The sequence below is a fragment of the Schistocerca serialis genome, chromosome 7, assembly GCF_023864345.2.
Source record: "Schistocerca serialis cubense isolate TAMUIC-IGC-003099 chromosome 7, iqSchSeri2.2, whole genome shotgun sequence".
In the NCBI taxonomy this organism is placed as follows: domain Eukaryota; kingdom Metazoa; phylum Arthropoda; class Insecta; order Orthoptera; family Acrididae; genus Schistocerca; species Schistocerca serialis.
In genome coordinates this window covers 420,421,808-420,447,619 of record NC_064644.1, presented here as the reverse complement: position 1 = coordinate 420,447,619, position 25,812 = coordinate 420,421,808, and the positions used below count along the sequence as shown (strand labels likewise).

At 38.6% G+C, this 25,812-nt stretch overlaps 1 protein-coding gene and 1 non-coding gene across 3 annotated transcripts in view; one reads left to right on the top strand and one right to left on the bottom strand.

Moving 5' to 3' along the window:
- The window catches only part of LOC126412754 (protein cramped), a 181,222-nt gene that overhangs the window by 56,535 nt on the left and 98,875 nt on the right, over positions 1–25,812 (bottom strand). For both annotated transcript variants that reach the window (XM_050082501.1, XM_050082502.1), the window contains exons 10-11: positions 14,610–14,726; positions 27–212 (exon numbers count right to left, since the gene is read on the bottom strand). In XM_050082501.1, the coding sequence (XP_049938458.1) occupies positions 27–212; positions 14,610–14,726 (303 nt within the window). The remainder of the gene's footprint in view (positions 1–26; positions 213–14,609; positions 14,727–25,812) is intronic.
- Positions 21,708–21,782, top strand: Trnal-caa (transfer RNA leucine (anticodon CAA)). The gene has a single exon. It is a non-coding gene; the product is annotated as a tRNA-Leu (tRNA).

The window sequence follows — 25,812 nt, the reverse complement described above, 5'->3', positions numbered from 1 at the left end:
TTGCAGGACATTTGTTCATTACTTACTTCTAATTGAGGTTTGGTATCTACAAGACCCGAGCCGTGCTTTGGCAGCATTCTGTATCGTGATGGTGCCAACAGTGGTCTGCGGAAAACGCCATCGTGCAAGCTGGTCACACCTGCTGTAGTTGCAAGCAGGTGAGGCCTTGACACACTTGCTTCAGGTACCAACAACCCTGTACTGTGTTTTTGCTGTAAAAAGTTAACCAATTAAAACCACATGCAAGATTTAAATAAACCATCTGCTAAACAAAAACAACTCTTCTCTACTTTACCTATTTGAATGTGCTCAAGAGAAACATGACTCTTTTTACTTTTGTTTTCACAACACAGGGTGTTTAAAGAACATCTGATTTCAAAAGAATTTGATTTCAAAAGAATTTCTGCGATAATTAAAACTGGTAGATTTTAACTTAAGCACTGAAACTAAAAGATTACCTTGGTGACAGTTTTAAGTTGGCAGTTCATGTGGTTGCCAACAGAGGTCACCCTGGTGCACCTAGCTTACACGTTTGTAATCCAACTAGTAAACCCCCAATTCTTTACAGAATCAAGCTCTATTTACAGAAAAAGCTTCAAACTTCTGACTGCTTTACAAATGAGTTAATATGTTTAGTGCTTGGCATCAAGTATGTAAGCAATAGAAAGTTTAGAAAAATGTTTGAAATTATACTTAAAGTTTGTTGGAAGCCACTAAGCACTCCTATTATGAAACACTGGATGAATATAATCTTGGCAATTTGCATTCCATTTTATAAATAGCAAGTTTTTTACACATCTCAATGTTTATGACATCACATCTCCTGGATTACGTCTCATACAATGATATCATTTTGCAGGTTCTTTCAGTAATGTATGTAAATACTGTCTACAAAGCGTACCGTGAATAGCGTTATGGTAAAGAAGTAACAAATTAAAACATCACGCCTGATGCTAAAGTATGACTGCACTAACTGTCAAAAGGCAGTAAATGATAAACTTTTCTTTTTTCCATTCATCATTTTGTGAGTGAGTGTGTGTGTGTGTGTGTGTGTGTGTGTGTGAGAGAGAGAGAGAGAGAGAGAGAGAGAGAGAGAGAGAGAGAGAGAGAGAGAGCGCGTGCACGCAGGGTGGGGGGTGTCAGCCAGAGATAGTTTATATGTGAAGTTTGTTGGAAGTTGCTAAGTGCTCTTATTCTGAAATACTGGATGAATGAATTTAAGAGTATTTTCCCATCATCAATTAAATGCCTCGAGACAAACACATTTTCTGACTGTAATATTTGTCTTATTGTGTTAAATTTTTAACATAAGATATACCTCTTAATGAGTACATTATGACAGCATTTTAAAATTTTGAATTTGGTCAGTAATTATGTGAAATACTGAAAATCAAGTTTCTGTTACCCCCGGAAGCCATTAGATAGGCAACCAACCGGTACAGTAGAGTCTCGATAGTTCGAGGTGAATGGGACCGGAACCACCTCAAACTATGGAAAACTCAGACTATCGAAATTTAAATGGGAAACAGAAATATTATGATATTGTAAGTAATACAGGTCAAAATATGAACTTTATTAAAATAAAAGTATTTACACATACATTTGCATTGGCAGAATAACAATAATTATTTATTTAGACAAGTAATAGTGAAGTGTCTTTTGTTTGGTGAAGCTGCAATGTTTCCTCGCGGCAATGTCACGCTATCGTCTCAGGAGCAGTAGGTCGTTGGTGTCGCCTTAGGCTGTTGTTCCACGTAGCACATGGCGGCCTCGAGAGCAGCGTAGCCATCGGTGTGACTCATCATCGGTGCAGCCTCTGCCTCGTCATCCTCGTCACATTCACACTGCGATGGAATGTTAACCATGTCAATTATAGAAGAGTCTGTCACTTCCAACTGTTCGTCCGAATTTAACCACTCACCTACTTACACCTCCTCTGCCTCTTCACACCCTGGCAATCTTCTGATTAAATTACACAATGGTTGATCTTCCTCATCTGCTAAATCTTCAGTTTCTATGTCTGGCATACTTTCCTGTAGAATTTTCCTCCATGACTTAGAAATTGTGTCTGACTTTATTTCGCTCCAAAATTCGCTAATCCAGTACACGACGTCCTTCAAAGTCACTTTCTTCAAAGCTCCTACAATGCTTTCGTTGTCTTCGGAATGCAGGATTGACTGTAGCAATCGCCGTCGATACTTTTTTTTTTAGACATTCCAGAACGCCCTGATCCATGGGCTGAATGAGACAGGTAACGTTTGGTGGGAAAAACAAGGCACAGATACCATCGCACTGCAATTCTCCTGCCCTTGGATTTGAGGACGCATTATCCATGAGGAAAATTGCTTTGCATGGCAGTCCCCTTTCTTTTAAAAAATTCTTGCAGTCAGGTACAAATGAGTTAAAAAACCAGTTCTTGAAGTTTTCCTGATTCATCCAGGCATTATTCTGATGTGTATAGACAACCGGAAGAGCTGAGATGCATACATTCTTGAATGTTCTTGGCTTGGCAGACTTCTCAATCACAACTAGTTTTAGTGTGTGGTTTACAGTTGCATTTGAAGCTGCCATAACTGTGAGCCGCTCTTTGCTTTTTTTGTGCCCAGGAGCACTTTTTTCTTTACAAGAAGCAAGTGTTCTCTCTGGTAACATTTTATAATTTAGCCCAGTTTCGTCACAGTTATATATTTCTTCATTAGACAAATTTTCGTCAGTTACAATTTTTTTAAACTCGACGACAAATTTTGAAACGGCCTGAGCATCACCAGAGAGTTTTTCTCCACATACGTCTAGTTGACGCAATCCATACCTCTTCTTCCACTTGTCGAGCTAGCCCACACTAGCGGCGAAATTGTCATCTCCTTCCTGCAGCTGGTTTCAGAAAAACGAAGCTTTTTCTTGCAAGACTGGGCCAGAAATCGGAGCACCATTCTGTCTCTGTTGGGTAAACCACATGAACAATGCCTCACTTGTTTTTTCGAAGTCTGACTTCTTTATACTTCTTCAACTGAGAGATTCGTGTGAGCATTTCTGTGAAGAAAACTGTTCCAATTTAAGTCGGATTTTTCACCAGCCACCAACAGTAACTTCACCGACACCATATTCGAGAGCAAGTTTTTTTATTGTTTCTCCTTTGTCAAGTCGTCTTAGTGCTTCTAATTTTAGACGCAAAGGCACAAATTTCCTCTTTTTTGTTACAGCACTCATCTTTGTAAGGTGTACAATGGAACACACACTGTACAGTACAGGTACTGGGAACTACAGCAGCCTATGAACTCCCCTGTTTTGATCGGTAGCAGCCGGCAGCAGTCGGGGTATTTCGTGCCATACTGACAACAGATGTTTGTGCAACAGGGCAGCGAGCTAATCGCCGGTGTTGATTGCATTGTCGTCTGCTTTGTCACTGAGCTGTACTCTCCCTATCTATCTTTTGCAATGATGTTTTCATTATTTATCATGTCAGTAAAAAAAAGAAAGTAGATCGTTGCAACCTTTTAAAAAAAGAGGCTCGGATTATTGGGAACTTGAACTATCGAGACTCGAACTATTGACAATACTGTACTGGCTTCTGGGATAGTCGCTTAGTAATAAAGATGTGCATAGAGTCAACAAGATAGTGTTAAACAACAGAAGGAGTTCCATTCTATTAAGAGAACAAGTCTGGTGCAAAAGACTCATTGTTTGGAAAAAATGTCCTGTGTTCTCCATTTTACAGGTGCGTTTCAGTTACAACTGTGTGTGATTTTCTTTGAAGAACAAATGCCCCTCTTACAGCTCAAAGCACTTCACGATGGCATCAGCAGTTTCAAACACGGGATGTTCGTATAAGGTGAAAGCCATACAGCCCCCCCCCCCCCCCCTCGCCGCCCCTATCTGTTATGTACTCATTCAAAACAGAGTGCATTCAACAGAGCTTTACACACAGCCCACAGAAGTCTACTCATTGTGCCAGCTGAGACTTAGGCAATCCAGAAACGTACATTTGGTGTGTTTTTGTGGCTGTCTTTGAGTTTCAGACAATACAAGGTTCAATTACTACAATTCCTTCATGATGGTAAACAACAATAATACGCAGAATTTTGTGAATTTATCCTAAATTTGGTGACAGAGGATAATTTCTAACGACTGGAAAAATTCACATTTTTCTATAAATGCAAAATCACCCAACAATGCTGTTTCATAGCAAATTGTATCAAAATGAACTATTTTATCAGAGATCGTTAGAATTTACTTTACTTTTTGTACATAAATACTGAAAACATGTCAAATTTTTGATTTGTGGTGTTGCACATCATCTTGGTGTGACACATTATCTTAGAAAGATATGGGTATAACAAAGTGTCACACTAACTGTGGATGGCAGATTGGTCTTTATAAGATACACATCATGTAATGCAATGTAGTACTCAGCCGTGAGACCTAGCATCTTAGAACAAAGAAACACATACGTTTGTCTGCTAGCTGAAGTTCAAAATTTGATATAATGTAGAAACTTTTAATATGTAATGTTATGTGGCAGGAGTTCTGAACTGGGGTTGCATTAAATACCACTAGAGGTCAGATCTGAAGTACCTTGTTTACAACACTGTGCAGCAAGCAATTGTGTAGTAGCCGTCGTTTTCTTTTCTTATTCTAAAATGAGTGAAAAGACTAATTGTGGTCCATCACGGATTTAGATTATGACTCTCATAACACCAGAAGGTATTGGCAATCCCTATGTTAGTTCTGCTTTAGCAGAACAAAAGTGTAGACTAGTTCTCTGCCAGAGGGAGACAAGGCTTCTTTCCCCACACCCCTTCACCTCTTTATTTATGCTGGCAATTGTCTGGCGATATACAGTGTTAGGAAAACAAAACCTGTCAGCAAAATTAGACCATGCCAAAATTCTTCTCCGAAAGTACAAATAGAGTTATTTTCTGATCTGCTTCTACACTAGTGCCTTGTCGGTTCTATCAGTAGTGTTGCAAAATACTGGTAGAACAGCTACGAATGCTCATGATAGGTCAAAATTTATAATCTACTGATTTTGTAACTATCGAATTGGGAGAGAAAAGAAAAACAAAGTTGAGGAACACCTTAGAGACATATTCAGTTTACCGGCAGGAAAATGCTGCTGCTTCTTAACACAACGATCAATTGTTGAAAGCTTAAATACAGCCAAAAGAAGAAAACAAAGGCCATTTTGGGAAAAAAAACTTGGATTTTTTTAAAGCAAATGTTCTAGCCAAAAAGTTTCCCCAAACACCACCTTTTTTTTTTCCCCGAAGCTCCATGTCCTTTGCACCATTTCTCAAGAAAAGATTTAAGATCCATTATTCTTTGTAGAAGATGGTTACAGGAGTCACACACTTCGATATGTTAGGTTTTTCAAAGTTGGGAGAAAATGCAGAAAAAAAATCCTTTTTTAACAGGACAAAGGACTCCTCCACTGGCACCTGCATTCCTTAACAATGAGGTGCTTCAATGACCGACAGCTGTAAGGGGGTATGGATCTCTCACTACACCACTGGCCTCCTCCTGGATCACCTGATCTCTCAGTATACGACTTTTTTGTGGGAGTTTGAGAAATACTCCATCTATGTGCTACCCCTTCCAACAACTCTAGGTGAACCGCAATTATGCATAGCAACAGCAGTTGATGCAGTAACTCTGGACATGCTTTACTACGGTTAGGATATGTGTCATTTGTGCAGCAGAGTGAACACTGAATATTCTAAATGTAACTGTAAAAAGTACCCCGAGGTTGTATGTGCACGGATGTAAAAAATACAATTTTGGAAATTAAACAGTTCTTTTGAAAATATAAACTGTTTAGTCCTATGAATAACTTTTAATTTATTACCTTGAGTCCATCTCCATTCATGTTAGAAATAAATTCTTGCGAAATTGGATGAATCTTTTTGAAACATCCTTTAGAATAGGATACAAGGAAGCAGGTTATAGGCAGTACATAACACTTCCCTCTGTATCACACAACACAAGCAGGGTTGCATAATTTTCTTGTAATATCATAAACGCATTTCTTCTTTTTCCCTGCATAATAGATGTAAAAAAAGCTTAGGGCTATAGATAGGTAGATGCTGAATTAAACACATTTGGCTCTCAAGAGAACAACATGTGACCCCTTCAATGAGTGCTGTAGCAGAATATTGTCGAATCATCTTACACAGAATACTAAGAAATTTTGGTCATATGTAAAGCTCTTAGTGGCACCAAAGCTGATGTCCAGTCCCCAGCGAATGAGACAGGAACTGAAATTAAAGGTAAAAAAGCAAAAGCTGAAATGCTTAATTCAGTTCTCAAATGTTTCTTTAAAAGGAAAACCCAGAAGGATTGCCCCAATTTAATCCTTGTACCACTGAAAATATGAATGAAATACATATTAGTGTCAGTTGTGCTGAGAAACAGCTGAAATCGTTAAAACTGAAGAAAGCTCCAGGGCCCGTAGGAATCCTTATCAGATTCTATACTGAATTTGTAGCTGAGTTGCCGCCCCCCCCCCCCTTTTCTAACTATAATCTATCTTAGATCCCTTGAACAAAAAACCATGTTCTTGGAAAAAAGCACAGATCACACACGTCTACAAGAAGGATCAAGGCAACCATGTAAATTCTGTATTTCTTGATTTCCAAACTGTATTTGACTCAGTATCACTCCTATGCTTATTTTCTAAAGTATGATCATATGGGGTATCAAGTGAAACTTGTGACAGGATTGAGGATGCAGCATGTTATTTTGGACGGAGAATCATTGTCAGAAGTAGAAGTAACTTCTGTTGTAGCTCAGGGAAGCATGCTGAGACCCTTGTTGTTCACATTGTATATTAATGACATTGCAGACAATATTAATAGTAACGTCAGGCTCTTTGCAAATGATGCAGTTACTTATAATGAAGTGCTGCCTGAAAATAGCTGCATAAATATTCAGTCAAATCTTGATATGATTTCAAAGTGGTGCACAAAGACTGGCAATTACTTTAAATGTTCAAAAATATAAAACTGGACACTTCACAAAATGAAAAAAAAAAAAAAAAAAACAAAACATAGTGTCCTATGACTATAATATCAATGAGTCTGGAAATGTGAGCCCTTCAATGAGTGCTGTAGCAGAATATTGTCGAATCATCTTACACAGAATACTAAGAAATTTTGGTCATATGTAAAGCTCTTAGTGGCACCAAAGCTGATTTCCAGTCCCCAGCGAATGAGACAGGAACTGAAATTAAAGGTAAAGGCTACCTGGGTAAAGCAGGTTGCAGGCTTTGGTTTACTGATAGGATACTGAGGAAATGCAATCAGCCTACAAAGGAGATTGCTTACAAATCACTGGTGTTACCCTTCCTAGAATACTGCTCAAGTTTGATGAACCTGTACCAAATAGGACTATCAGAGGATGTTGAACGTATACAAAGAAGAACAGTACAAATAGTCACAGGTTTGTTTGATCCATGGGAGTGTGTCACAGACATACTGAAAAAACTAAACTGGAAAACTCTTGAAGATAGACGTAAACTATCCCGAGAATATATATTTACAATGTTTTAAGGACCAGCTTTAAATTATGACTCTAAGAATATACAAGAACCCCCTGCGTATCATTCACATAGGGGTCATGCGGATAAGATTAGGATAATTAGGAACTGTAGATTAAAACTGAAGAAACTGCAAAAAGGTGGTAAATTGACGAGATGGGACCTGGATAAACTGAAAGAACCAGAGGTTGTAGAGAGCTTCAGGGAGAGCATTAGGGAACGACTGACAAGAGTGGGGGAAAGAAACACGGTAGAAGAAGAATGGGTAGCTTTGAGAGACGAAATAGTGAAGGTAGCAGAGGATCAAGTAGGTAAAAAGACGAGGGCTAATAGAAATCCTTGGGTAACTGAAGAGATATTGAATTTAATTGATGAAAGGAGAAAATCCAAAAATGCAGCAAATGAAGTAGGCAAAAAGGAATATAAACGTCTAAAAAATGAGATCGACAGGAAGTGCAAAATGGCTAAGCAGGGATGGCTAGAGGACAAATGTAAGTACGTAGAAGCGCATATCACTAGGGGTAAGAGAGATACTGCCTACAGGAAAATTAAAGAGATCTTTGGAGAAAAGAGAATGACTTGCATGAATATCAAGAGCTCAGATGGAAATCCAGTAATAAGCAAAGAAGGGAAAGCAGAAAGGTGCAAGGAGTATATAGAGGGTCTATACAAGGGTGATGTTCTTGAGGACAATATTATATAAATGGAAGAGAATGAAGATGAAATAGGAGATATGATACTGCGTGAGGAGTTTGACAGAGAATTGAAAGACCTAATTCGAAACAAGGCCCCTGGAGTAGACAACATACTATTAGAACTAATGACAACCTTGGTAGAGTTTTGTTAGGCTTGGCTCTCCCATCTAGTGAGCTAGATGTATGAGACAGGCGAAATACCCTCAGACACCAAGAAGAATATAATAATTCCAATCCCAAAGAAAGCAGGTGTTGACAGATGTGAAAATTACTGAACTCTCAGTTTAATAAGCCCGGCTGCAAAATACTAACACGAATTCTTTACAGACAAATGGAAAAACTGGTAGAAGCCAACCTCGGGGAAGATCAGTTTGGAACACGTGAGGCAATACTGACCCTACGAATTATCTTAGAAAATAGATTAAGGAAAAGCAAACCTACGTTTCTAGCATTTGTAGACTTAGAGAAAGCTTTTGACAATGTTAACTGGAATACTCTCTTTCAAATTCTGAAGGTGGCAAGGGTAAAATACAGGGAGCGAAAGGCTATTTACAACTTCTACAGAAACCAGATGGCGGTTATAAGAGTCGAGGGACATGAAAGGGAAGTAGTGGTTGGGAAGGGAGTGAGACAGGGATGTAGCCTATCCCCGATGTTATTCCATCTGTATATTGAGCAAGCAGTAAAGGAAACAAAATAAAAATTCGAAGTAGGTATTAAAATCCATGGAGAAGAAATAAAAACTTCGAGGTTCACCGATGACATTGTAGTTCTGTCAGAGACAGCAAAGGACCTGGAAGAGCAGCTGAACGGAATGGACAGTGTCTTGAAAGGAGAATATAAGATTAACATCAACAGAAGCAAAACAAGGATAATGGAATGTAGTCTAATTAAATCGCGTTATGCTGCGGGAATTAGATTAGGAAATGAGAGGCTTAAAGCAGTAAATGAGGTTTGCTATTTGGGGCGCAAAATAACTGATGATGGTAGAAGTAGAGAGGATATAAAATGTAGACTGGCAATGGCAAGGAAAGCGTTTCTGAAGAAGAAAAATTTATTAACATCGATTATAGATATAAGTTTTAGGAAGTCGTCTCTGAAAGTATTTGTATGGAGTGTAGCCGTATATGGAAGTGAAACATGGACGATAAATAGTTTGGACAAGAAGAGAATAGAAGCTTTCAAAATGTGGTGCTACAGAAGAATGCTGAAGATTAGATGGGTAGATCATATAACTAATGAGGAGGTATTGAATAGAATTGGGGAGAAGAGAAATTTGTGGCACAACTTGACCAGAAGAAGGGATCGGTTGGTAGGGCATATTCTGAGGCATCAAGGGATCACCAATTTAGTATTGGAGGGCAGTGTGGAGGGTAAAAAAAATCATAGAGGGAGACCAAGAGATGAATACACTAAACAGATTCAGAAGGATGTAGACTGCAGTATGTACTGGGAGATGAAGAAGCTTGCACAGGATAGAGTAGCATGGAGAGCTGCATCAAACCAGTCTCAGGGCTGAAGGCAACAACAACAACAACAATTACTGCATGCACAGAGGCATTCAATCAATCATTCTTCCTGCGCTTCATACGTGAATGGAAAAGGAAGAAACCCTTAAAGATGTAGCTGTATATGTAGATGTTATGATGGTTAACTCATACGTCCAGAAAAAAGATTTTGTTACAAGACCAAAAAAATATTTCCCGACATGAATGGTTATTTCAAAAGGCTACTTTTACCAAAAATTAATTTATTTTCCTCTTCAGGAAAGACATTGTTTCCAATATCACTTAATAATCATTTACAGTACAGATAATCTAATTACATGAGAAAATTTTCTTCGCACTGAGCAATTTATTGAACCGAAGAGATAGACAATTGCCACAGGAGGCCTAATATGAAGAATGTAGTTGGGGATGTATTTTGAAAATCAGCTTGTGCAATTTGCACATAAAGGCCAATTTGTGCACAGGTGCACTGACTTGTTTACAATATCATATTTATGAGGGCTAATCTTAATTATTTCTTACTGGGACAGAACTGCTAGTCAACAGTTACCTTCAGGTGGCAAAATGCTTAGTACTGCTGATAAACACACACAAAATTAAAAGCGACACAGGATCTTTACTTTTACTTTTACTTGTGTGTATTGACAGTACCTAGCATTTTGCCTCCTGAAGGTAAGTACTGTACAGCAATTCTCTCTCCTTAGCATTTCATAACCTCTACCATAATATGATGACTTTGACTGACTGACTGACTGACTAACAAGTTTTCAGAATAAATTTCAATCTCTCATTCAAAGCATATTAGATCTGAAGAGCTGAAATGGTACATTCATATTCATTTATCCAGTAACAAGTAGTGTTGTGCACTAGCACACCTTATGAACTGTTGAGGCACAGGCTCAGACGAGCCATGAAAGGCAAGTGAGTCACTGTAATACTGCTACCTGGGCAACCCGCACTCCTCAAGTTGCCCTACAATGGGCCACATTGATCACATCACTGCCTGGGGCAGCGATATTCAGGCATATGTGACAACAAGCAGGACTTTGTGTCACATCACAGTCTGGACGAGTGTATCTGACCTACAGCCCAGCCGAATATGACTCGCACTGGGAGCTTGTCTCCTGACATCGGACTTGTCCTGAAATCAGAATGGGCTTCTGACAAGGCTACAGCCAGTTCCATCATGCACTTCAACTTCAGTCCTAAATTCAACTGCAGCCTCTGCACTGATGTACTCTCAGTGTCAGCCAAAAGTCTCCGCATGGGCTACTAAATGCAGTCATGGGCCTGGTCATGGTGTCAACTGGTCTGATGCTCTCCTTGACATCGAATTAGGTCCAATCCGAGGGGGCCATTCAATGCACATAAGCACCTTGTGCTCCCGTCTCCATAAATCCTGGGTTCGACATGGGCTATGCCGACTGATTTACACCTCCCACACTGCCGACAGCACTTGCTGCTGGCTGCTTCACTACAGTGGACCTGAGTAGATACTATCTACCACAGCATCATCGCCCCAGACAGCTGCTAGAAGCATTGCAGTCATCTCGTCCCATCACCACAGTGGTTCCCTGCAACAGACACTGATCAACTCTGCTATACAGAATGAGCTGCCATTAAAAGCGAAATTCCACATACCTTTAGAAGTGGAAGGAACTGTTACTAACTTCTGGAAGGTTTAGGAGGAGGGGTAGGTCACTCAGACCCAAAGCTGTGAGGGACCCACCTACTTTGACGACAAGGAAAGGTAAATTTGAATTAGCAGGTGTCTGCGAGACAGTAGGTTTATTGGCAAACAACATGCCAGCTTCAGTCCCATGTTGATATGACTGAGTGAAAATAAAAATGGATTCAGAGGAAGCAGAAAAGGAGGAGGATGGTGGAAGGGGGAGAGAAAAAGTAATGGAATAAAGAGAATGGAGGAGGGGAGGGGGAGAGAAAAAGTAATGGAATAAAGAGAATGGAGGAGGGGAGGGGGAGAGAAAAAGTAACGGAATAAAGAGAATGGAGAGGGGGGGGGGGGGGGGGGAGGGGGAGAAAAAAGGGGATAAAAGGTGAGTAAACAAGGAAATACTGTCAATTAAAAAAATAATGATGATTGAAATTTAAGTTGGTAAGGTGGGGAGAGAAAGGGGAACTGTTATCAGAGGTTAAACCTCCGGTAGGCGCGCCTACTGTTGTCACACGAGTAGTCGCACGTTGTAAAATTTACAACACAGTCATTTGTCAGTAAAATAAACTTGCCTTAAACAAACCAATGTATTTTTTCAAGAAAACAGTTCATATTCACTATCCTCCACATTTATAAGAAAAAGTTTTACTCTTTTAGTTCTTTAAATAACAATGTAGCCTGTTTTTTTGACATATGTTCACTTTCATAACATTCTTCACAGACAATTTGTTTGCGAATTAATTCCAGCAATGTTCAGAAAAATGAAAAAGTAGCCAATGGCCATCTCCTTGTACTTCTTGAAATGGAGTATCAGGCACACATTTTAGCTACAATGTCAACTCCACCTTCTGTCATGTTGAACTCAATTATGATTTCAAGTTTGTGTGTTTCTTCATCAACTGTCGCTATGTCATGTACGGCATATAAAACTGTGATAGCATAGTTTTTAAAGGAACATATGAAACCAAGGTCTTATCCTACTGAAATCCAAACATTGCACTTCCAATGTACCTTGTTTTGTTTGGGAGAAATTCTGGAAAAATTTCGTGTCTGCTGTTCGTCATTGTACCAATGCAAGTGATAGCCTTCTGCAGCAAATATTCAGAAAGGAGGTAGCTTGTGTACCAATTGTGAGTTGTAATGTTCCAGTTAGAATTTTCTATACTCACCACATATCTTTTCATGGTGTCCTCAGGAGCATTAGATACCCGACATTGTCTTGGTTACATGATGCAATAAACCTCAGATTACTGCAATAAAATGTTTGGGCATCACACAGAGAAAAACTTTGGCCCATATTGTTTTGCTGGGTATGTACTGAATTTATTTACAGCGGTCTCCGTAGGAGTGAAGTATTTCATCTATCTTGGTGACTTCATCAGGCTGTAAGAACATTGACAGTTAACAGCAAAAGGATCCAATACTGTATGAATTGCAACCAACTTATCAGTTTTTCTCCTGTCATTCCTCATTTCCATATCAACAAATCGCATACAGCTTAGAAAAAATAGAAACCTATTTTAACTCGTTGCAGTCCTAAGCAGCGGCATTCCAGTTCTGTCTGCTGCCCAGAGTTCCAGTATATCAACATGATGGCATTTTCTTCTTCTTCTTTTTCTAAAAAAACCCGAACACAGCCATTATTTTGTCAGTTTATTACCCCTTTTGCGCGAGAATTGATTGTCTTCCCCTGTTTATTTATATAGATATTTGTATAGTTTACAATTTCATCAATAAAGTCAAGGTCAATTACTTTCGAAAAAGCACTAACTTCATCAGTTATACCCATCACCTTTCTTTTCAGATCTGGTGGAATCTGCACAATGTTTTTTCTGTTGGTTTTTGATGTTTTACCACACTCAGTTTTACACGAATGTGAAACTCTTTTTCAATAAAGAACCCTCATACATCTGCAGTCTCTTCAGGATCACCACCATCCTCACCTTCAGTTCAGATTCATTGCCATCATCCTATTCAGTGTTTTCATCACTCAAATCTACTTTACTTTCCCCCAAGTCTGAAAAGTTTATATAGACTTTATCATCATCTTCTTCAAGCAGTTTGCAAATTTCTTCATCTGATACACCCTTTGAATTGCAACAAAACATCAAAGAAATGAAATGAAATGAAATGAATAAATACATTCAGATGTCGGTGTAACCAAAGTAACGTTCAATGTGCATTAAAAAATAACAAAAATAAAAGAGTGAGGAAATATAGTTAACTTTTTAGTAAACTTTCCTCTGGACACTGACTGCTGGAACAAAGCTTGCAACTGTCATACCAGCAGGCGCAGGCACGCGTTGTACTTTTTCTAACATTCAACATGTTGTTGCTTACAACTCAGAAAACAAACTGAGAAAGCTAACCAAATGAACTGAAGGCACTTTAACATTGTCGAGAAAACATCAACAATGGAATACATGGCAGCAATGGCGCAATAGCTCAAGGTTAAGGCATCGATTAGGCATAAAAACTGCCGCTGTTGTACTTTTTACAACAGTGTGCCTGCTCGAGTGTTAAGCACAGCAGGGATGTGGATAATTTCAATGCACCTACCAGCTGTACTTTAATTTTGTCTCCTGATGTAAAGTAAGGTCAGTTATTCTGTCTCCTTACTTAACATAGCAGCACATGTTGGACTGAAGAATATTATTTTCATCAATGTTGAAACAAATCATGGTTGGTCCGTTGATTTGGGAGAGGGGACCGAACAGCAAGGTCATTCCAGGAAACCTTCCATCATTGCTCAACGACATATTTGTACCACTTTACATGATAACATCCCTTTTGTATTGCGATCAATAGTTTGTGGGCAGTAGCATGAGCCTGTAAACTAATTCCAATTGCCTTCACAAGTAAGATACAGCTGAGGTCCCCCGTTAGTTGACACAGTACCAAGACCTACCAGACTGAAGACTATTCTGATGCCTCCATGGACATCTTCTTCTTCTTCTTCTTCTTCTTCTTCTTCTCCTACTCCTCCTCCTCAGCCTGATAAAAAATATTTCTATAGTGATGACAAATTTTGTCTGAATTTGTGAACTGTGAAATTCATGGCTTTGTATCTCAGAAGCCAAATTCAATATGGGGAACCTCTAGCCACAATTTTTAAGCTTTTTAAGTCCTGAAAGAAATTTAAAAAATGATTCAACTACGACACATAACCAAATCTCTTCAATGAACTTTAGTCTCTTTACCTCTGCACTGTCAACGGGAGTAGTTACAACAGGTCTCGTCTTCTGTGGCAACCTTGTCTTAGTTACTGTTGGCAGTTTGTTTGGGAGACCACATATATGTCCACAGGGGCATGCTACCTGTAAGTATAATGCCAGCAAGATAAAATATTGTCAGGATAAAAATTAACGGCACAATTAATAAATGAACTAAAAAGTCAGTCTTTATTTCTAACCATTTTATTTCAAAAGGCATAATTGTAATGACAAAGGCAGACAGGTTTGCGTACTACCTTCTTTCAGAAATGGATAATTTACACAATAGTGCAGACCTCTAACATTTTATTTGCTCACTTATTTCTTTATATGCAAATTTCTTTGACCTACTTGTGGCAATTTGATATTAGGATGAGGAAAACGTTAAGACATAATTGCAAAGAAAATTATCAATATATGGATTACTGTCTGCAACATAACAATTCGAAAACAAAGACTGCAGTAAATGAGAAATGCAAGAAATAAAATGAGTCTCTCTTAAAAATCTTCTCTAAATGAAAAAATTCCACCGAATATAAAAAGTTTTATTTTACTTTAAAATGCACTTTCATTATATAAAGATTTAACTCTGATGGTCTGTTATAATACAACTGTATCTACACTATTTCATACCAGAGTTGTATTCTTTAGGTGACTATACAGGTCAGCCTTACTTCTTGTGTTGCAATAATGGCATATTTTCATTGTTTGCAAGGTTGTCAAGAATGGCACTTCTTAAGGTGTAAATGTTAAGTATATGAACTTTTTAAAAACTCATAAAGGATACAACAGAAGTTACGTGAGGGGCATTATGCATACAATTTGATGAATATTTATTTACAAAACAATTAACAGAATTTTCTTTGATATGGTTAAATTAGCTCAACTCCATAACATAAAGCAAGGTGAAAGTATCTAAAGTAGCCAACTTCCTCTCAGATTACCAAGAAATTCTACAACAACAATAAAACTGTATGTATTTTGTTTTGTTTGCATTAATTAACAATGAAAGCAATTTCTCGGCATAAAGCCTCTAGACTTGCAGAAATTTTGTTACAGAATGTTAGCCTTATAAAAACACATTGAATTTGCATGATTTGTAGGGGAACACCAGTGGGCCAAGGACAGAACTCCTGAAGGATTCCATAGTGCTGAAAATCTTCCAATAATGGCATACTTTCAAGGAGTGTTTCACGTAACAAACATTTAGAAGCCTTAGAAAGATCACAAAATATGTCAATGTGTAAAATTCTTAAATTTGCCCCTATGCAGGTTCTCACTGTGGAGAGAAACTACAACCTGTTTGCTCAGGGACCCCATGGGAATTCATAAACAAATGACAGTTTTAATAAGAAAGAAGAAAGTTTCAAAATAAACAGATCTTTGATTCTTGTTACTATGAAAATGACCAACATGGAGGTAAGAACAGTGTGCACATATAACTTCCAGCCAAGAGCTCAGCTTCATTCCACCAGAAGCAAGACAGTAACCTTATGATAATGCTATAGTTGGGACACTGCCTTCATACTAAATACAGGCCCTAGCAAAGAACTGGTGGGAAGAAGACAATCAGCTGTTTCAGCGAGTTCGTGGAGTGTGCAGGCGAGCATGTATTTATATGAAGTTTCTGGTTTTTTCTATTTGTACAATGTCTAGAATCTGTTGTGTCCCTGGCTGCAAGTGTAGTTGTTATAAAGGGGAACATGTACCAGTGTTCTTTTCCCCCATCTGATGAAGGAAAGAGGAAGATTGGATGAAAAAAAATTCTGAGGAAAAACCCGATAGTTACAAAGAACAGGTGTTTGCATCAAACATTTTCCTGAGGATCAAATTATTTGGGAAATCAGAGTAGCTCGACGTGATGGTAAGTAATTATTAATAGCTTACAAAATATTTTTATACAGTACAAAAGGCATGGATTTTGGTATTGAAGATGGGCTTATTCTTTTTTAGGTTTGTGATGGCAGTTCCTCTTCAAAAGTTGGATTTCTATTTGCAAATTTACTGATGTATTTGTTCTCCCCTGATGTGCCCGAGGGCACTGACCCAGAAGTTTACATACAGTTTACGAAAAACTCAAAATTGAGATATATCTAAAAACAAAGATGATGTGACTCACCGAACGAAAGTGCTGGCAGGTCGATAGACACACAAACAAACACAAACGTACACACGAAATTCAAACTTTCGCAACAAACGGTTGCTTCATCAGGGAAGAGGGAAGGAGAGGGAAAGACGAAAGGATGTGGGTTTTAAGGGAGAGGGCCTTTACAAATGTCTGCTTGTAGATGGATATGTGTGTGCGCGCGCGCGAGTGTATACCTGTCCTTTTTTCCCCCTAAGGTAAGTCTTTCCGCTCCCGGGATTGGAATGACTCCTTACCCTCTCCCTTAAAACCCACATCCTTTCGTCTTTCCCTCTCCTTCCCTCTTTCCTGATGAGGCAACAGTTTGTTGCGAAAACTTGAATTTCATGTGTATGTTTGTGTTTGTTTGTGCGTCTATCGACCTGCCAGCACTTTCGTTCGGTAAGTCACATCATCTGTGATTTTAGATATATTTTTCCCACGTGGAATGTTTCCCTATATATATATATATATATATATATATATATATATATATATATATATATATATATACTCTCAGAAGACAACTTCTGGAATTTGGACGACATTAAAAATACGAGGGTGGTTTGGAAAGTTCTCAGAACGGAGTAGAAAAAAAGTACTTACATCACTGAAACTTTTTTTTAATTTTTCAACGTAGTCTCCTTGTAGATGAATGCACTTGGTCCAACAATGTTCCAGTGCCTTGATCCCATCTCGAAAATGAGTTTCCCTCAGGTCTGCAAAGTAATTGTCAACACCAGCTACCAATTCTTCGTTTGAAGTGAATCTTCGTCCACCAAGAAAGGCAATGGCACGTGTTTTTGATCCAGTGTCAAGAGTCGCGGTACCCACCTTGTAGGTAATTTTTTCATTTCTAATTCTTCAGTTAAAATGTGATTTACCCTTTCAGAAGACATCTGGCAAGCACAAGCTATTTCACGCACTTTCAATCAGTGATCCTTCATGACCATTTTGTGCACTTTTGCAATGATTTCTGGAGTAGAGACACACCTTGGCTGACCACTGTGCGGATCACTATCTAAGCTCTCCCGACCAAATTTAAATTCATTTGTCCACTTGGCAACAGCTGAATATGAAGGAGCAGAGTCTCCAACTGTATTCTGGAAATCTGCATGAATGTCCTTTGCTTTCATGCCTTTCTTTACGAAGCACTTAATCACTGCTTGAATCTCAATTTTTTCCATCTTCGCAAACCACTATGCGGGAACAACAGACCCATGACACTGCCGCAGCTCTCTCCCAAAACCATTGTTGTGACACGTGTTTGCAGGTAACAGTCCAATGAATATTGTGTGAACAACTCATTGCGCTAGTGCTGTCATCTCGTGGTGATTGCAAGAACTTTTCAAATGACCCTTGTAATCAAGGCAGATTCAACCATAATGACTAGCTAATTATAAAGCACAATGATTGTTTATACTTTATGATTTTAGAATTTAATTAATACCCTTCAGTTAGAAATGTATTGACCTTTAACAATTTTGAAACTCACATAGTGTATGGTAATGTTAACATACACACTACTAGGTTTAATTGGATTTTAGGATCACAGCTTCTTTGTAATACATATGCCAAATTGTACAACTAGTTAACTGTGGTGAAAAATATTGAGAGCAAAGAAATTAGCATTAAGCAAAGAAATTAGCATTAAGGAAAACACATGCAGAATTCAGACGCTACTAGCTGAATGCATGGAAAAAAATGAAAAAGGAGGAGGAGGAGGAGGAGGAGGAGGAGAAGAAGAAGAAGAAGAAGAAGAAGAAGGTCTTAATTTCATAAATGAGCAACTGCAATGCCTCCCATCCGAACAGCTGAGTTATTCCTCAGAACTGTTGTTCCTTACTGCATGCGGTTTTTACTTTTCATTCCCAGTAGCTTATAAAATTTTGCGGAAGGTGAAAATTATTGTTTTGCCACATCCACATTATTTGAAAAGTTTAATTAATCAGGCATTGGCAGTGGAATAAACAAGTCTCTTAAAAATATTTGCTAACTAAGTATGAAGCCCTTGAATCACATGAAAATTTTGCATGCCTTTTACTGGGCGAAATATTTGTCAAGCCAAAAATTACATACAAGGACAATAGACTGGTAGGGATGGCCAGTAATTCAACAGCTATGAAAGCAGCTCCTACCGTTCAGACATTAATGATTAAATCAATTTTGTCTAAGAACAAAAATTTTGTGACACTAGTTCCTTAAAAAAAAAAAAAAAAAAAAAACTTAGATGTTGAATTTTTACACACAACAATGGTGAATATCCTTAGAATACTTCATGAAAGTGGTTATAATGTTATATTTGTCATTGCTGATAATAATAAAGTCAATGTCAAGGTACATAAACATTATACAGCCATACAACAATTCACGCTCACATAAGTCGTCCATTTCACAGCTGTAAACCAGTTTTCTTCTTTTTGATACAGTTCACTTACTCAAAAAGATTGAATGAAAAGAATAATACCTATCTTTAGCCATCTGTGTTAGATGTAAATAACATACAACAATGTAACTTCAACCACATGCAACCCATATATGAGAAACAAAAACTAGAAATTGTAAAACATGCTCCTACTCTTTCATTCAGTGTTTGTTATCCAAATAGTTTAAGAAAGGCAAAACATTAGTCTTCTTGTGCCTTTGTTTGATGAGAAAATAATAGTTGCTGTATCAACATTAGTAGGGATTGATGGTGAGGGCACTGCAGAATGGTTACAAATAATAAAAAATTGGTGGATGCAGTTAATGTTAAGCATTCTAAAAAGAGGGTTCATTTAAGAGATAAGTATGCTGATACCATTAGTACCATGGATCAAGAAAGTATCAAGTACTTGCAGTCATTCTGCACTTGCTTACAACATTGGGATGTTATGGAATGTTAGGAACATTCCAGGAAGATAATTTAAAACAGAGATTTGGAAAATATATAAGAATGAGTGGTTGTAATTACAATGTGTCAAGTTTAGCAGACTGTAGAATCTGAAAGAAAATTAAAAGTAAAAATTTTGTTAAAATTTCAGTCTAACAAGTCAAATCTCTGAATGGGTCTGACATTATTCAGGATATTAATGTATCCTCTTTACAGGGTGTAAATATTGATCCCTATCTTTCTGTGGAAACTGATGAATTAATAGCAGAAGCTGTAGAAATGTATATGGAATCCTGTAATTTAAAAGTGATTGTAATTATTGCTGGATATGCGTTGCTTTAAGACATGTAACAGATTACCATATGTGACATGTAAAAAACTTATGACGAAGGATTCAGCTCATACCTTTCAACTGGCGGCAGAAGCAAGCTACCTTCAAAGTTTGAACAGTGGAGGTCTAAAATACACTGAAGCAAAGCAAGCGCTGTATCATGTGTGAGATACAGAGGCGAACGAGTGTGTCGGGACTTACTCCAGTTCACTGCTAGTAGCGCCACGTCACCTTAACGCGTCTGCACGTAGTGCGCAAGTATTGCACCAAAATTAAGTATGAAATTAAAAATCAAAACTTACGTTTAAAACTTCGCTAAAATAGAGTTTAGTGTTATAATGTTTCAGATATGAAGTCTTAATGTTCTAGACTTAACAGTTTACATCAAAATACCATTTTACAGAGAAAAATAAGTGGCACTACATAATAAAGCTAGAAAGCCAGAATTTGGTCAGAAGGTGTCTTTATAGGGTGTATACGTGGACAAGGGGAAAAAAAAAAAAAAAAAAAAAAAAAAGTTCCCGGATTTCCCAGTTAAAAATATACTTTCTCCCGGATGAAAACACACTTTTTCCGTATTATTAAGTGACAGTATATTTTTCCTCCGAACTGTAAAACTTGTCAATCCTTTGAATGGTTATGTTTTTATACAAGGGCGTAGAATTTCCCGGCACTTTAGGAAACGAAACTCAGGGAAGAAAACCCCTTTTGGGAAGATTTTTGATGTGCAGCAACATGTATGCTGCATATTTTCATACTACGAAAGTATAAATTCGAATTCCACCAAACACCGCATATTACTTTCTGAACCATTGTAGTCCAGACTGAGATGTGCTTTTGTAAGCCAGTCATAACTCATGTCACATGATCCTGCCAGTCGATGACAGCAGTTATGTAGACCACAGGACACGTGATGTAGTCAGCTAATAGCAACATCACAGTTAAGTAGCGCATATACACAAACAGGAAAAGTTAATGTTTTAACTTAATATACATAGTGAAACTTTCTGCCAGATTAAAACTGTGTGCCCGACCGAGACTCGAACTCGGGACCTTTGCCTTTCGCAGGCAAGTGCTCTACCAACTGAGCTACCGAAGCACGACTCACGCCCGGTACTCACAATTTTACTTCTGCCAGTACCTCGTCTCCTACCTTCCAAACTTTACAGAAGCTCTCCTGCGAACCTTGCAGAACTAGCACTCCTGAAAGAAAGGATATTGCGGAGACATGGCTTAGCCACAGCCTGGGGGATGCGCAATCTTGATTTTCCAGCAACACGGGCCTAGTAATACTAGGGCCCGTGTAGCCCGGCAGCCTCGCTCAGCGGCTAAGTCCGCTTCAAGGTCACACTACTTACACACCAGCATAAGGCAAATTCACACAGCAATGAAAAAAGTTTGGAAGGTAGGAGACGAGGTACTGGCAGAAGTAAAATTGTGAGTACCGGGCGTGAGTCGTGCTTCGGTAGCTCAGTTGGCAGGGCACTTGCCCGCGAAAGGCAAAGGTCCCGAGTTCGAGTCTCGGTCGGGCACACAGTTTTAATCTGCCAGGAAGTTTCATATCAGCGCACACTCCGCTGCAGAGTGAAAATCTCATTCTGGAAACATCCCCCAGGCTGTGGCTAAGCCATGTCTCCGCAATATCCTTTCTTTCAGGAGTGCTAGTTCTGCAAGGTTCGCAGGAGAGCTTCTGTAAAGTTTGGAAGGTAGGAGACGAGGTACTGGCAGAAGTAAAATCTGAGTACCGGGCGTGAGTCGTGCTTCGGTAGCTCAGTTGGTAGAGCACTTGCCCGCAAAAGGCAAAGGTCCCGAGTTCGAGTCTCGGTCGGGCACACAGTTCTAATCTGCCAGGAAGTTTCATATCAGCGCACACTCCGCTGCAGAGTGAAAATCTCATTCTGGAATATACATAGCGTTGCTACAAGAAAAGAAAAGCTTTCACATATAATATTGGTCTCTAAGGCTAATAAGCTGCAAGAGAAGCTAAGCTTTCACATATAATGCTGATCTTCATTGCGGGTGTCACACTTTAACATACCGGGTGATCAAAAGTCAGTATAAATTTGAAAACTGAATACATCATGGAGTAATGTAGATAGAGAGGTACAAATTGACACACATGCTTAGAATGACATGGGGTTTCATTAGAACCAAAAAAATACAAAAGTTCAAAAAATGTCCAACAGATGGCGCTTCATCTGATCAGAATAGCAATAATTAGCATAACAAAGTAAGACAAAGCAAAGATGATGTTCTTTACAGGAAATGCTCAATTTGTCCACCATCATTCCTCAACAATAGCTGTAGTTGAGGAATAATGTTGTGAACAGCACTGTAAAGCATGTCTGGAGTTATGGTGAGGCATTGGCGTTGGATGTTGTCTTTCAGCATCCCTAGAGGTGTCGGTTGATCACGATACACTTGCGACTTCAGGTAACCCCAAAGCCAATAATTGCACAGACTGAGGTCTGGAGACCTGGGAGGCCAAGCATGACGAAAGTGGCGGCTGAGCACACGATCATCACCAAACAACACGCGCAAGAGATCTTTCCTGCGTCTAGTTTTTTTTTAATAGAACCCCATGTCATGCCAAGCATGTGTGTCAATTTTTACCCCTCTGTCTACATTATTCCGTGGTTTATTAAGTTTTCAAATTTATACTGACTTTTTGATCACCTGGTATATCAGATAAATGTGCCAGTAAAATTTTTTGCCGAGTCCAGTGACTTGTCCTTGAAGCTTTCCACAAATAAATTAGCTACCGCAGAGGAGAGAGAGCTTCCCGTAGCACTACATCAATTTGCTCATAATAATGACATGAATGTCTGATCTTCTGGGTTCAAAATGGCTCGTCGTCAAACGCTCTGTGATTTAAGAAATTCATCATACCATCTCGCTCATAGTTCAGCCTGCGTAAAAGGAAATTTACTTTGAAAGTAACACTTTTCAAACCACCATTCGCAATATTTTGCCGCGACCTGTTAGAAATAGGTTTGTTTTAGTAGTCGTCAGAGAGCGCCACCGCGCTTTGGCAGCTGCTATGATGCAGGAAGAGCGTATGTTTGTACGTGTAAAACATTACACGATCTTACATTCTGTCATAAAAGAAACAACACATCAGAGGATACTCCAAGAGCATCGGAATTTCAAGAATGACACTAAAATGGCACATTTGAAGTGTATACTTAAAGAGCACATTCGTATATCCAGATTCCCAACGAAGTAGGCCTTGATCTGATATTAAGCTTTTCAGTGTGTGTTTCAGGATGTAAATTTTCTTGGAGTATCAGTACTGTATTAACTCTTTTTTGATTCTTTATTATGGCATAATGCCATACGTGCTAGAAGAGGAAAATGTGCACTTAAAATGCAGCGAGCAGTTGAAATTAGCCAATAGTGTGGAACTAAAAACTTTGTTTTAAACACACTGACAGCCTCAGTGTAAAAAGGTTAATAAAAAACTAATTTATTTAGCAAACCGACAAAAATAACTTCATTGTTCTACAAGGTGATTAATGCATGACTGTCAGAAAAGTGGAAATAAAGTAAAGTCTGAAACTAATAACGTATATTAGTCTTCCATAATTATGTGAATGTATTTTAATTCACCTGATAGTTCCCAGCCACAGAAATCCGTTTTGTTTTCATTTGAAGTGAGAGCAGTAAACGAAGAGGAAACAGCAAAATAACTAAATGTAAACACGGGTCACATGGAGACTACACACTTCCCCACTATAACTCGGACTGCTCTGCGCATCAGCCCCATATCTACGATATTTTCGAACCGGGGCAATACTAAGATTGTATAGCCCGGTCCCCTTTTGCCTGAAGGAAAGTCTATTTCTAGTTGCGACTAGGATTACCCTGATAGTCATCACGTACACTATGCACGCATACAAAAATCAACATACGATTCATTCAGAAATCAACTTACAGAGTGTGTCAAAAAACCAAAAAGGATGCGTTTCAAAATCATATGAATAATCGATAGACCAACGTGCACTGGATGCTAGGCGCTTCTCCTCAAGAATATGAATTTGCCCCCCCCCCCCCCCCCCCTCACAACTGTCACCTGGGTCAGATACCTCGGTTTGTTCCCCCTCTCATAGATCCGGGCCTGCTGCGCATGTGTTAATCTGGCAGCTTGGACGCGGCAGTAAATTTTTTCCCGGTTGCATCTAGCTGCTTGCTGCGACTGCTTACACAGCCAACAGCCACTTTTCTGTAGCCAGAAGGGGGAGAAAATACAACTCGTACGCCACTCAACTGCACATGCACATGAGCCCGCTCATAACTGCTAAAACGAATCTAATATAAACAATTGTAACGTCACGCCCATCAGAGGAAATTTGTTGTCATGAAGCGTTGCATAGTCTTCCTAAAGCCTTTGACGCATTTTGCTGTTGGCAAATGCTTGTGTGAGCACTGTGTTTTGTTGTTGTATATGGCACATTTCCTTTGCAATTTATGTTTTATTGTCATATTTTTTCTCGTTCACGTTTCATTGTTGCAGTATTGTTCTGCAGTAGTGTGATACAGTAAAATCCTTTGTTAGAGTATCAATTCTTACCAGTCAAAATTACAAAAATTTAATTGAAAACTAAAATAACGTGAAATTCCCAGAATTCTAAAAAATTCCCGGGTTTTTCCCAGTTTCCTTCCGGATGAAAGAATTCCCAGGTTTTTCCTGGACTCCCGGTTGTCCCTGCTTTAGAACTCATGAATAAGTGGTGCAGATTTCCAAAACCATAGAACAAAAACTGACACCAGAATGCACATTTTTAGGAACAATCAGAGACGCTAAATACTGGACTTAGAAACATGAAAATTTATTTTATGCTTCAGTTCACCCCAAATCTGATAACAGAGACTACGTTAAGCTACCTCTTATAGTTTTTGAGTAATTAAGTAAAAACCAATTTTGTAACTGAAATGTACTCAATTGCTGTGGATTAAGTACCTGTAATTTTAATGATAGAGAATTTTGGTTAAAGTGGATGATAAAACATACCAAATGATAGAGCTATACCAAAATAAAGAATTGTAGTATTAATATCAGTCGATGTAAGTTCTAGTAAAGGTATGGTTCAGTGGTAATAATCTACCATTAGTTCCACTATAAAAATTCTAGAAGGCAAAGTTTTTATTCTAGCAAGCTGAAACTTTTCTGTGACTTCAAACAACTTAACTGTAACCAAGTAAAAATTAAGAAGTTTCTGAAGTAGTTTGTAAATATGTTATTGAAGATTATGTGCCCAAGAAAGCGGTCGTTTTGAGGCTGCTGCAGTATGCAGATAACCGTAGACAACAGATGTTCCCTTGGCCGTCCACTCTGGCACTTATATAAATACAGCCCGCGAGGCGGTAGAGAACTTCACTGCACATTCAGCTACTGTAAGATCCACAACTGTTAAACGTCGGACCGCGCTCTGCCCTGGATGACATCAGACCTGAACTGTGACAAAGCGCGTATTTTGCGGTAAAAACAGATAGTGAATTCACGAGGACTGTACACCATCCTGGATCGCTTAAAATTCACCAAAATAACTGTTAGTGTGCCGTCCATGTGAATTACAACTCCGCGTGGCAAGTGGTGACTTTATTTCCACTTTTATGGTGAGCATTAACTTTGAACATTTATTGCAAACTTCCAGTTGAGTATTTTTAGTCAGGGTGAACGACAATCCGGTAGGAGCGTACCGTAGAGGTCGCCTCTAACTGCTAAATGTGCTGTTAGAACAGAAAGACATGTTTTCAATTGAACATAGTGAATTTCCTAGTGTTGTATGTGAGAAACTTTATGTAATATAAATTTTGATTGCAACTTTATACTTTTATTTAAAATCATAATCCTGAACACGCA